The sequence below is a fragment of the Vulpes vulpes genome, chromosome 5 (assembly GCF_048418805.1).
Source record: "Vulpes vulpes isolate BD-2025 chromosome 5, VulVul3, whole genome shotgun sequence".
Classification (NCBI taxonomy): domain Eukaryota; kingdom Metazoa; phylum Chordata; class Mammalia; order Carnivora; family Canidae; genus Vulpes; species Vulpes vulpes.
The window spans coordinates 78,963,206-78,976,558 of NC_132784.1; the positions used below are offsets into that span (position 1 = coordinate 78,963,206).

At 43.5% G+C, this 13,353-nt stretch overlaps 2 protein-coding genes across 7 annotated transcripts in view; both read right to left on the bottom strand.

Moving 5' to 3' along the window:
• Positions 1 to 1,501, bottom strand: part of LOC112930486 (glycine N-phenylacetyltransferase-like) — a 71,352-nt gene extending 69,851 nt beyond the window's left edge. For 2 of the 6 annotated variants that reach the window (XM_072759020.1, XM_072759021.1), the window contains exons 1-2: positions 1,227 to 1,501; positions 709 to 825 (exon numbers count right to left, since the gene is read on the bottom strand). The gene's annotated coding sequence lies outside the window, so the exon portion shown is untranslated. The remainder of the gene's footprint in view (positions 1 to 708; positions 826 to 1,226) is intronic. The other 4 variants (XM_072759022.1, XM_026012841.2, XM_072759023.1 and 1 more) reach the window with 4 other exon arrangements.
• A 6,275-nt stretch (positions 1,502 to 7,776) lies between these two features.
• On the bottom strand, positions 7,777 to 10,090 carry LOC112930468 (tyrosine-protein phosphatase non-receptor type 11-like). The gene is given in 2 exon segments (XM_072759019.1): positions 7,777 to 9,644; positions 9,646 to 10,090. Coding segments are annotated over 2 exon segments (1,785 nt in total). The 5' UTR covers positions 9,889 to 10,090; the 3' UTR covers positions 7,777 to 8,102.
• Positions 10,091 to 13,353: the final 3,263 nt, after the last annotated feature.

Below are 13,353 nucleotides of genomic sequence, written 5' to 3' on the forward strand. Positions count from 1 at the left end.
TCTCACGAATGAATAAATAAAAAATCTTTTAAAAATCAATCTCAGAGTTCTGGTAATGATGAGATAGATATTTTAGACCAACTCTCCCACTGTACACACACACACACAGGGTCACACTGAACAACCAGAAAATCTAGACTTAAAATAGGAAATACCTGTGTGAAGGCATCAAAGCTCTACCAAAGCAGCTAGAAAGTACAGGGCCAGTATTCCAGTGAGGAGGGAAGCCCAAAGGGGTCAGCTCTATAGTTAGCACTGATTACACATGAGAGACACCTACAAATTGTGGAGAGGCTGAGTAGTTGACCAGACATTTGAAGAGAATCATGAAGCTGAGGAGGCACAAGAGTTAGAGCTTAAGGCCTATCAAGTTATAGAGATTGTGGTAAACACAGGATCTTGAATGCAAATGAAGTATTGCACCCATAAATGAGAATGTCCCAGACATATCTCAGCCTTCACAGGGACACAAGTCAGTTTGAAATCACCTCAATCCAAATTAGGTTAAGGTGACTGGGCATTACTAATGACAGTAGCCCAGCCACCTCCCAGAATGAATCGTAAAGTCTCTTTGAAGGAAGATTGTATCATCCCAAGTCTCATACTTTTTCTACAAGACAAAGTCGGCTACATAAAAATGAAATCTTAGACTTTTAAAAAGAAAGGAAGGGGGGGGACGCCTGGGTGCCTCAGTGGTTGAGCGTCTACCTTTGGCTCAGGGTGTGATCCCACGGTCCTGGAATCGAGTTCTGCACCGGCGGGCACTGGCGGGCTCCCTGCATGGATCCTGCTTCTCCCTCTGCCTACATCTCTGCCTCTCTCTCTCTGAAAAAATAAATAAAATCTTAAGAAAAGAAAAAGAAGAAGAAGGGAAGGGACTTGTGTTGGTGAAGTAGATTAAGAAATATGGCTGAGATGTAGATTTGATGAAAAGAATGTGACCATATTCTTCTATCCAATATGAACATGAGAAACGTGTCCTGTATTATGATTATTTACTGTTATGCTAATTGAAGGGCCCAACATGCTTCTTTGGGAGACAGGCCTTCTTTCTTAATTACTATCTGAATAATGGGGAGTTAAGTTCTACTCTCAGCATTTGACGCATCCTTTCTCTGCTGGACCACCACAGGGACTGACATTCCCTGTTTAGCGTTTACCGAAATTGAAAGAAGGAATCATGCAACGCGAAATTATACCAGGTGTAACTGTAACCAAAAGGATACCTTTAGACGTGCTCACAAAGCTGTCGGCCCCCGTCCACGTCCTGGGAGCCCAGTACTCCTCCTGCTACACCACACTCCCTGCAAGGCCCAGGCGACCAATGCTAAACGGAAGAGGCGGCCAGGCAGCGCCAGCAGGTCAAGCCAACCTCAGTCCTGGCACCTTCAGGCCCGCAGCTGGATCCAGGAGGAGCACGAGAGACAGAGAAGAGTGAGCGAGAGCGAGAGCACGAGCTGATCCAGCCCCGCAGCTTCTCTGCCCTCCCAACAGGTGTCCTGGGGGTCCAGTGTTCTCCCGCCCCCGGGAGCTGAGGGTTGGACAAAGCGCCTCCCTGTTGTGCTGCTATTGGGCATGAAGGATGTCAATCTTTGCCCCGGCTCCGCCCCTTCTCCTTTCCCGCAGGCTCGTCCTCTGGCGCCACCTGCAGGCGGCGCCCGGATTCGGCTCCCGGCTGGGGGGGGTAAGAAACGCCCCTGCTGGGCCGGGTTTTTAGGGACGTGGCTCCCGCGGCGGGGACCCTCCCGGGAGGGGGTCTCACGGCCCCGAGCCCCGCGGGCGCTGCGAGAGGGTCCCGGAGGGACAGGTCGGGGCGGCGGGACGAGGGGAGCGCAGGGCGGGGAGGTGCTCAGCTGGGGCGGGGTCACAGAAACCCACGCCGCGGAGGAAAGGAAGCAAATCCTAGAGCCTGAAGCCGCGGGGCCGGCAGCTTTCTCCTCTACAAAACGGGGAGGCGAGGGGGGGAGGGGAAGGAATAAAAATTGCGCCTATTTCGCAGAGGTGTGGTGGTGATTTAAAATAAGTGAAGTGCGTACGACACCGCCAGGCGGTGTTAATTGACTTTAGGGATCACCTAAGCCCGAGTCTCTCACCGGGTGATTTTTTAAAGACGCAGTTCACCGAGCCTCACCCCGGATCTGCTGGAACCACAACATGTGGATCGGCTTCAAGAATCTGCGTTTTTAAAAGAGTGTCCTATAAATAAATATTTCTTACAGGCACTAAAGTTGAGGAATCACCCATCTGGGCCAACCTCTTTGATTTGCAGATGAAGTAGCTGAGCGGTGCCCAAAGGCTCTCTGCAGAGTCCTAACCGGCCGTAAGGCTCTAAGACCAAAAATCCGACGGTTCATCCCTCTTTCCCTCCGACTGGTTACGTGGTCCCCAGCAAATCGACCGGTTTCCTCATCTGTGAAATGGGGACAAAGTCACACCCACTGCGGTAGGGGTGAAGGTGAGGATTAAATAAAACCTAGGTGGGGGATCCCTGGGTGGCGCAGCGGCTTGGCGCCTGCCTTTGGCCCAGGGCGCGATCCTGGAGTCCCGGGATCGAGTCCCGCGTCGGGCTCCCGGTGCATGGAGCCTGCTTCTCCCTCCTCCTCCTTCTTCTTCTCTCTCTCTCTCTCATAAATCAATCAATCAATCTAAATAAAACCTAGGTGTGTCAAGCACAACCCCACCAATGATGAGAAGGACGGTCCCTGCCAGAAAGCCCGTAAGTAGAACAGCGCGCTGTGGAAGGAAGTGGGAGGCCCAGGAGGGGGTCCCCGGGATTGGTAAGGGAGCGTCCATCCTTGGGGCTCAGTACCGCCCAGCAGGTCCGGAGCTGCCGGGACCGTGGGAAGGACCCGCCGCGGGGTTCCCCCTGTAGTTGGAAGGACAGACGCCGCTCCAGCGCGCGCCCCCTGCGCGTCCCCAAGGCCCAGGCGCTCTGGCCTCTGCGCGGGGACCGCTCTTCCTGGAGAGAGGAGGAGCCGGATCTGGAGTCTTATGATCTGACTCAGAACTTAGGAATCCTGATCGCTCAGCACTTTTTTTTTTTTTTTAATTTTATTTATTAATTCATGAGAGACACAGAGAGGGAGGCAGAGACACAGGCAGAAGGAGAAGCAGGCTCTCCACGGGGAGCTGGGGATCACGCCCTGAGCCCAAGGCAGCCTCAACCACTGAGCCACCGGGCGCCCCCCCCCCCCCCCCCGCCCAGCACTTTTGACATCAAGGTGAAATGAGCACCACCTCGTCCTGCTGGTGGAAGAGTAATTTAGCGCAGGCTTTCTATATCGTAATCTGACAATATTCCCCCAAACTTAGAAATCATGTGCAACTTTTGACCCAGTGCACAGCCTCATAGACAGGTAGATATGCATCAGAGTAACACGATAGTAAAAAAGAAAAAAGAAAAGAAAAGAAAAAAGAGTAACAATGACAGCAACTCTCATTTATGGAGTATGTGTGCCTGGTATATTTGGACACTCATTCCATGCACTGAAGCATCCCCACATTATAAGGCAGTACTAGCAGGAGGGTGTTCTTTACACTGCAATGGCAGAAGCCAAAGAAAGGCAATCAGAAAGAACCAGTGGCACCCAAGGCCAAGCTCAGTAAGTTTTGGTTCTGCCGTACATTCCCCTGTCTAAAACAAATCAGATGGCTACGCCTGACATCTGATGGTGGGAGGAACTGCAAAGTCACAGGGCAAAATGTGTGTCTACACAGGGAAGATCTGAGAACAATTTCTCACACTCATCAGCTGGTTCTTTCGGTTCTCCAGACTCTTCCAGGTTGGAGAAACAGAATTAGAGTTCCCCTAATTCCCCGGAAAATCAAAATAAATGTTTTCTGAGGCAAAATTAGTAAAGCTTTATGAAACTCTAAACAGTAAACATGTATAATATGTCCTGTGAAAGTGCTGTGCTTAGAATTAGGTTGTATTAAACTGGTCTGGGGCCATGAATGTGAGCAACATATCCATTCAACTCTGTATGCTTAATTTCCAGTACAATATCTGCAAGCAGGAATCAACATGTGTTTTTTTTTTATAAGAAAATGGTTTTATTCCTAATTTTTAGTTCCCATACAGTTTACAAATACACGTCTACTCTGATAATACGGCTTTGCAACTAGCAACGCAGTTGAACACCCATAAATACAGGTGGGGAGACAACATCCACTAATGCTTCTCTACATAAACTATTCTTTTCATGTCATTTTTTTAAAAAACAATTGCAAACAGACTACATAATACGTGGGCAAAAAGGCAATTAAGTGAATCTTTTGAAACACTAAATGTATAATAAACAGTGCATATTATCAACATTTACATGATTCACATCAAAATGATGACATCCTAAAATGTATTCCTTTTAAAGGATAGATTTATCAATAAAATATTACATATCTTTTAATACTCTGGTACAATACTTCATATACTGCAGGAAAATTAAATGTAGGTCTAGTCATCAGCTTAATAAAGGATCCTTTTCCATTAGCTTTTATTAATAAAAGAATCACAATTATGTCATAAATAAACAGGCAAATTATTAATCACATGATTTGAGGTTTAGGATGAAAACTTGTAGAAATTAGTTTGATATACAGTAAAGTTATATAACACACTAAAATCAACTGTTTAATATTTTTGCCTTGTGTGAACTGCCCATAGTGAAAAAAAGAACAAACTTTTTAATGATGGAAGATACAATAAACTGTATTTTGGAACTTATCTTTCAAGAGGAAGAGGGAGAAAGGTTTCCACAACATTAAGGGCTAATACAGATCCTAATAAAGGCATCTCGAAATCAGGGAGGCCATGTGCTTGCTATAGAAAACTTTTTCCCCCCAACAACAGAAAACAGAAACTGCACTGGGTGTGTCCTTATGTCTACGGCCTAAATTCCCCTTATGGACTAATAAGCTACAACAAAATACTTCACAATTGCATACCTTTCCACATTTCCCTGAACTAGAAATAACCCAGGATGTTATATTAGTTCTTAAGATCCCCAGTAAAAACAAAACAAAACAAAACAAAAACTAAAAATAATCTTGATAATCTTTGCTGTTCCAAAACAACAAGGCAATGTAAAGAATGTACAAACACCAAGTAAATCATACATCAATTTGCTCATCCCCATTTAGCCACATCTGAAAAGTCACTGATTCAATGGGAGAGAGGACCATAATTTTCAGGAGGGTCACATACTGGAGGTGAGGTGTCTTTTTATTTTTTTTAACCAAAGGGGGGGGGGAACTATTAAGACTCTGAAATTTGGCTTTTAAAAAAAGAAAAAAACAATAAAACAAAAAACCCCAATACCATGTGCCAGATAATTTCTTCACCCCAAATATAAAACCCTATGCTTATAATTTTTAAAATACTCGACCAGCTATGGGATATTGTGCAAATTTAATGTCTACCAGCAGCCCAGAAGCAGACTGTATCCCTGTATCTATCATACCTACTTGCCAGGTTACCCGATTCAACCTATTCAAGTACTGACTGCTCTGGCCCCACGCACTCTGACCTCCTCGCAAACCACCTCTTTGGAACTTTCATTTCCACAATTTTTTTAACACCTGCACCTCCAGCTCCCCACATCTTCACGGCCTCTCTTCCTGATTTCATCTCATGAAGAGTAACCTCATCTGAGAACCTGCAATCACCTTTCACCAAAAACATGACAAACCTTAGCAACCCAGGGACTCCCACCCACAATGTTATCTTGGCATGAATTCACATAACATGATAGTTTGCTGACTTCATGGAGGGAAATCTAAATGAAATCAATGTCCTGTAACAAACAAAGCTAGCCAAGATCAGGTATTTCTGTTTCAAGCGCCAAACAACTTGATCTTAAGCTACCGGCAGAGACGTTAATGTAGCAGATATATTTGTACAATCAAACCCTTGTGTGCTGGTGAAAGACTTTGCCCCCCAAGTCCAGAGTCTAAACTATACCACAAAAAATCAAGGCAAACAAGAACAATTCAATGTGACAATGAATGAAAAAGAATAGGATTCAAGATCCTTGCTGCAAATACTGAACTGGAATCTCTTTCTTTCCAGGCTTGACAAGAAGACAGTAGTCATTGACCTTCCTCTCAGAAGGTAATTACCTCTGGGCCATACCTGTGTTCTAAAGCAATTCTAGGTTCAGTGGAGGGGGGGCAGGGGGACCAATGTGCATTTTGTCTGTGAAAATGGTAGCGAAGGCAGTCTTCAAACTACCTCAAGGTTTCATGGGAGGTAAAGACCTCAGTACTACCAGGACTGGATCAGGAGCCAAATCAAGAAGGATCTGCCATCAGGAGACCATAAGCTAACAGCAAAGCTGCCATGCATTTTATGATCTTTACAATGTCAACCAATGATACTTTAACTGAAACACACTCAGTGAAGGATGATCCAACACATGGGGCAAAGAGGATGTCTTTGGAGAAGGCACTTCAGGTAGAACGGTAGCAAATCTTACGGCTTGATTAAAACAAAAATGGACTACTGCTAATTCAATCTGATTAGCGGCCTTGTTTGGACTGCCCCTTCTTCTCCTCAGCCTGAAATGACTGGCAAGGAGAAAGCACCACATTCACCTCCTCCTGTGGGTCAACAGCAACAGGTGGTTCTGCTTTCAGATGCTCTGCCCCTGAAACACATCCATCCTTACGAGACTACTTTCCCTAAGGGATGGTTCAGAAAATATGCTCAGAGCCAGCAGAAGTGGTTCAGGGAGCTTCTAGAAGGCCCTCTCTGTTTGACTTCCAGCTTACACCAGCTCTTGAAAGCAGCTTCAATTTCCCAACATCACTAGCAGCTTCTACTTCTGCTAACTATTGCTGTTTTCCTGTGGCACTGATTCTGACAGTCTACTACTCTGCCCCCCACCCCCATCCCCTGCGGTGAATCATACCTCCACTTGGCACCCTTGTGCCATCTCCTCTTCCTGAATCTGGGCTGGGCCTGTGATGCTTTAATCAACAGAGGATAGTAGAAGTTCTGGGTTTAAGTCTCAAGAAGTCCTGGCCATGCCTGCTTTATACCCTGCGGGCTCTGAGCTGCCATGTAAGCAGTCCAGCTACTGTGCTCTCGTGGCCACTGGAGCCACATGGAAAAGGAGAGGCCCATGGAACTGCAGAGAAAAGCCCAACCATCCCAGTGTCTTTGGCCAACCTGCTGACCAAATGGGTGACACCAGCGAGAGGACAGAAACAGTTCACCTGAGCCCAGCCCAGACTGAAGAATAGTGAGGAGGGGAAAAAAAAGGACAAGCCACTGCGTTTTGGGGTGGTTTGTCACCAACAATCGGTAATCACGACTCTAGTTGGTTCTCCACAGATGCATTTCTTTTTTCTAAATACAAGACAATTACTCAAATGAAAAGAAAATATGACAAACATTTTCCCACCACATCCTCCTCAGCCAACAGGCTGAAGGTAACTGGTCATCTGCTAAGAAGAAAACACGCCTATTCTCCCAAGTTTCCATGACTCTTTTTTTTTTTTTTCCCCATGATTTTTTAATGGCAATGCAAAGGTAGACAGTCGACTTCTCACGGTCTGGAGCACTGGCTTAATTATCACTTAGCCAAAAAATGAAGCCATCAAATGAATTATCCACTACTGGATAAACAATGATAAATGAAACTGTTCTCACTCCCACAGGATGTTGTCACCTTTTCCAGAACATTTTCCTCTTAAAAGTGCCGTTATCCCTCACAAAGAGAAAAATAATTGAATTTTTAAGGTTATAAAAAGAAAAGAAAATGCCAATATAAGTAGAATTTGAATCACCATCATCTGTAAAATATAGAGCACAATTAACTGCTTCCTCAATTTAAAATAAAACTCTATAAAATATAACACTGTCTACATTGTAGAGATGATTTCTTCTTATCTGAGGAAATGAGTAATTGGTAATCAGGTATTGTTGAGTTAGAATAAAGTGGTCTTTAAATGGTTTCAAATTTTGCTTCTCCAAAGGTCCACAACACAAGCTTTCCAAACTCAAATTCATTCTCGCATATTCTTTCTTGCATCTGTTCTTGAACATTTTTAGGGAGAGGGTAAAGGTCCATATGTCTGTGCTGAAGTCTTGGTGGGTGTTCTCATCTGAAACTTTTCTGCTGCTGCATCAGACCCACATTTTCATAGACTCTAGCATTATCTTCTCTCATTTCTGCACAAGATGGTGTTGGGGTACAAGGCGGGAGGGGACTCTGATCTCCACTTGTCTGGTCCGTTAGAGAATACTTAATATTTGTATATTCATGCCCTTTCCTCTTGCTTTTCTGCTCTTCCTCAATCCTGCGCTGTAGCGTTTCAATGTAATGCTGGACAGCCATATAAATGAATCGGTACTGTGCTTCTGTCTGGACCATCCCTGACCTCTGAGACCGCACCATCTGAATGGTTTTGGGAACATCAATGTCGCGGTCAACACCTTTCTCTCTGATGATGTCAATAAGGATATCAATCACAATGAACGTCCCTGTCCGGCCAATCCCAGCACTGCAGTGAACCACCACAGGCCCTGCATCCGTAATGCTCTCCTGCTTATGATGGACCTCCTCCAGGAAGTCCAGCACGCCCCCAGGGTCACTGGGCACTCCGTGGTCCGGCCAGGTCCGAAAGTGGTATTGCCACACGGTTCTCTCTGTATTCCCTTGTCCAACCTTTGAAAGTTTAAGCTCTCTTAATGTATAGTCATGAGCGGCACTTTCTTTGACGTTCCTAACACGCATGACCCCATATTCTTTCAGAGCATACTCGTCAGGCCAGTATTTGACACATTTACTCTTTCCTCTCTCCACTTCTTTCGTTGTCATGACAATCACTCGGGAGTTCTCTTGAAATACCATCCGCCAAAAGTCATTCACCGTGTTTTGCAGGCAGCCTTGTGTGGCAATGTAACTCTTTTTGGGCTTTGAATTGTTGCATTTGGTTTCAAACTCAGGCATGATAATATTTGCATTGATGTAATCTGAAACAGGCTCATTAGGATCACCATCATGCAGGACAACCCTGGTATGATCAAAAGGCAGGATGTTTTTATATCTATTTTTGTTCTTATTTTCTTGCCTCTGACCCTCTTTTCGGCTATAAAGAAGTTTGCACTCCTGTTGTTGTAGTGTCTCAAATTCTTCCCAAAAGCCTTGTTTGACTTTATCTGTGGTCTCAGCTAATTTGCTTAGTTCTCGAACCCGGCTTTCTATTTCAGCTGCATTGATACGTGTTGTGTTGAGGGGCTGCTTAAGTTGTAGTACTGTGCCCAAAGTTTCCACCATGGGATTCTTCTTATAATGCTCCACAAGATCTGTCAAAGAGTCAAACCGTTCTCCTCCACCAACATCATATTTCAGTTCCTGACAACGGATCATGACATGGGTCACTTTAGACTTGCCATCATTGCTCTCCCCTTTGTCATCACCAGTGCGGACAGAGAGAACAAAATCTCCAGGGTGGCTCTGGCTCTCTCGTACCAGGAAGCTACCATGTTTTCCTTTCTCAGTCAGTAATTTCTCTGCTTCTTTCCCAGACAGGTGTCCATGAAACCACCTTTCAGAGGTAGGATCTGCACAGTTCAGAGGATATTTAAGCTCAATAACATCTCCATTCTTCTCTTTTAATTGTCCGTGATGTTCCATATAACATCAACTGGAACAACTCAGCCAACGTGGCAAACTTTTCCCCTCCATACAAGTCATAGTAATCACCAGTGTTCTGAATCTTGATGTGGGTGACAGCGCCATTTCTTCTGACGGAAAGGGTGAAGCCTCCAGGATTACTTTTACTGGGCCTCGCCAAAAAACTGCCATCAACTCCTCTTGTCAACAGCAGGTTTTCTGCCTCCACGCCAGTGATGTTTGGGTGAAACCATCTCCGCGATGTCATGTTCCTCCCGCCCTCCGGCTCCGCGACGGACCCGCTCCTTGCTCAGGCTGCTCTGGGCCCGGTCACATCGGGCTGGCCCGAGGGAGGCCCGCTCGGGACCGGCCGCGGGGGTAGAGCCAGCCGGCCGCGCGCAGACCCCCCTCCAGGCCTGGGGATCCCGCAGACTGTGCAGCCGCCCCCCAAGCCCGGTTCGCTCCTCCTCCTCCCCCCCCCCCAACATGTGTTTTAAATGAATGAGACCATGTTAGAAATTCTGTTATGTGTGTGCCTTTTCTTCCTTCCCTATTTGAGGGAAGGACTATTCTCATTTTACCCTTTAGAGGATCCAGCACTGGCTCTTGTAAATTGAAATCGCACATTTATGTGTTGAAGAAAGGATTGCATAAGTGAAAAAAAAAAAAGTATGTGGGAAGAGGTGAACTGCTGTGCCTTTTGCTGTTAAGCATTAAAGGCAACCATAGAACCTCAATAGAAAGAGTGTAGCCATAGTTTCAGATGGGAGTTCAAATCCTCCCAAGAATGTTTCTGGGCAAATATTTGCTAAATCTTTGATTTGTGAATTGAGGAAGATGACCACACCTTCCCCACAGGGTTATTGAGAGTATTCGGTGAAACAGGGAGTCCCCCAGCAGATCTTATTTGCCCATACACCCTCTTGACTCCTACCCACAGATATAAGTAGACCATCAGTGAAAGCAAACAGCCTGGCTGGCCTTTGCCAAGGAATCCCACACCTCTCTCTCCATCTATAAATTTCTATAAAAGTAATTACAGTAAAATTTTATGCATCACCACTAATTTATTCTTAACTTGCTCACATATCTTAGTTTATGAAACAGGTATTTATTTACAGTGATTTCAATAATTAAGAATGAGTTAGGGCAACCAAAAAAGAAATTTGTATTAAGTATGATGAACCTGGAATTTGTGTTGACTTTTTGGTTTTTGTGTGTTTTTTACAGAGCAGTCATGGCTTTTAAAATAAATTCTGGGAATGCCTGGGTGGCTCAGTGGTTGAAAATCTGCTTTGGGTCAGGTCATGATCTGCAGGTCCTGGGACCAGTCTCCAGTCCTGCACTGGGCTCCCTGCAGGGAGCCTGCTTCTCCCTCAGCCTTTGTCTCTGCCTCTCTCTCTGTGTCTCTCATGAATGAATAAATAAAATCTTTTTAAAAAATAAAGAATAATAAAATAAAATAAATTCTGAAGTAAAAATGGAAAACAAACCTCTTCATTGTATGGTATAATCTTTTCCTACAAAAAGGCCTTGCAAAAAAATTAATAGCGAAAACTGTGGGGACCCTTGGGGGGGCTCAGTCCATTAAGCATCTGACTCTTGGTTTCTGCTCAGGTCATTCTCTCAGGGTCCTGAAGTTGAGCCCCTCATCTGGCTGAGTGCTAAGCATGAAACCTGCATAAGATCCTCTCTCCCTCTCCCTCTCCCCCTCCTCTGAAAGATCTCATGGTTTCTCTCTAAAACAAACAAACAAAACCAAAAGATCCCTGCAGATGAGATTATACTTTTACATGTTTTATGTAATGTCTTATAAGCACATTATCTAATTAAAATTTTCTAGCAAGAATTTCACATTCAAGAGTCACAGTAAACATTCTCCAAACAGACCAGTTACCACAGCATAATTATATCTATGCATACTATTGTTGATATTTGTTTCCCACAAGAAAATTAATCACACAATATATGAATTATATATAATTGAAATGAATCATATATATAATTTATTAAAATTAATGTTTATAGACCACAGTGTCATATAAACCTATGAAAAGCCATGCTAAAAAAAAAAAGAAAAGCCATGATAGAGTTATTTATATATATATTTTATATATATTTTTCCAAAAAGTCAGAGTAGTGTAAGCTTTAAACATAATAACAGGGCAGATTTTTATAGCAGAATAGCAAATATAGGAATTATTTATAAAAATGATACTGTGTTAAGTGCATATTCTCTTCACTGTTTAACAACATAAATGCAAGAGGCAAGAAATAAAATGGTATATATATATGTATGGAAGAAAACTCATACTGTTACCTAATCTAGTAATGAAGAAATAATCTGATTAAGCATTTACAAGGAATGCATCTACATTTTTAGGAGTTTCCTGGTAATTATAAGAACTCTGGTCTTTAGTGGACAAAAGAAAAAAAGAGGAAACCTTCATATATAAGTTTAAAGGTCAAATAGCTTTTAAAAACTTTTTTGATTTCTAGTCTTGACAATGTGAATTTTATTTGATTTAGCTCTCACTAGTTCTATAAGGTAAATTACAACTTCATTTTGTCTGAAATTTGGAGAAAAAAACAATAACAAAAGATGTAGGGATTATGAAGGTTAAAATGTGACAGTAATCTTTCATCCAAAAAAGTATTTTCCTACTACCTTCAAGCAAAATCTATTTTATTGTACATATACTCAAGGTTTAGGAAATATTTGTTATTTTATGCTCTTTCTTCAAGAAGCCAATTTACCAAGCCAGAAATGTTTTTAAAATAAGGATTATTAAAAGTATACAAAATTATGGAAAGATTTGAGAAAAAAAGTGATATAGCGCTACATTGTAGGTATAGTTGCACAAATGTCCCATAGATAAGAACATACTGTATTTTAACTTTTCACTATCTTCTGGTACACCAATATTTTATAGAAAGAAAATGTTGGGGACCCCTGGGTGGCTCAGCGGTTTAACATCTGCCTTCTGCCCAGTGCGTGATCCTGGAGTCCCAGGATTGAGTTCTGCATCAGGCTCCCTGCATGGAGCCTGCTTCTCCTTCTGCCTGTGTCTCTGCCTCTCTCTCTCTCTCTCTCTCTCTCTCTCTCTGTCTCTGTGTATCTCTCATGAATAAATAAATAAAATATTTAAAAAATGTTAAATTCTTAACATCCATGTTTGGGAAGTGTTGTTAAGCCTATTGTCTACTAAGCTACTATTTTGTTTATACATTGAAATGTACAAAAGCTCCTCACCCCACCCTCCAAAAAAAAACAAAAAACAAAAAAAGGAAGAAAGGAAGGAGGAAAACACGGGAAGGAAAGAGAAAGACACAGAAAATGCTCCATATCTGCATAAATACATTCTCTGTACTAGACCCTTAGATTCATTCTGTCATTATAGGTCTTACTCCACAATTTTTTTTCAAAAATTTTTTTTAGATTTTTAATTTTATTTATTCATGAGAGACACACACAGAGAGAGAGAGAGGCAGGGACACAGGAGGAGGGAGAAGCAGGCTCCATGCATGGAGCCCGACGTGGGACTCGATCCCTGGTCTCCAGTCGCCCCGGCTGAAGGCAGCGCTAACCACTGAACCACCCAGACTGCCCCTTACTCCACAGTTTCTGCGCAGGCAGTGGGCTTCAACAAAACCAAGTAAGGACAACTTCACTCCTCTTCATAGTTGAGATTGCTTCTTAATTTCCAGACAGTATCTCAGAAGTCTATCAAAT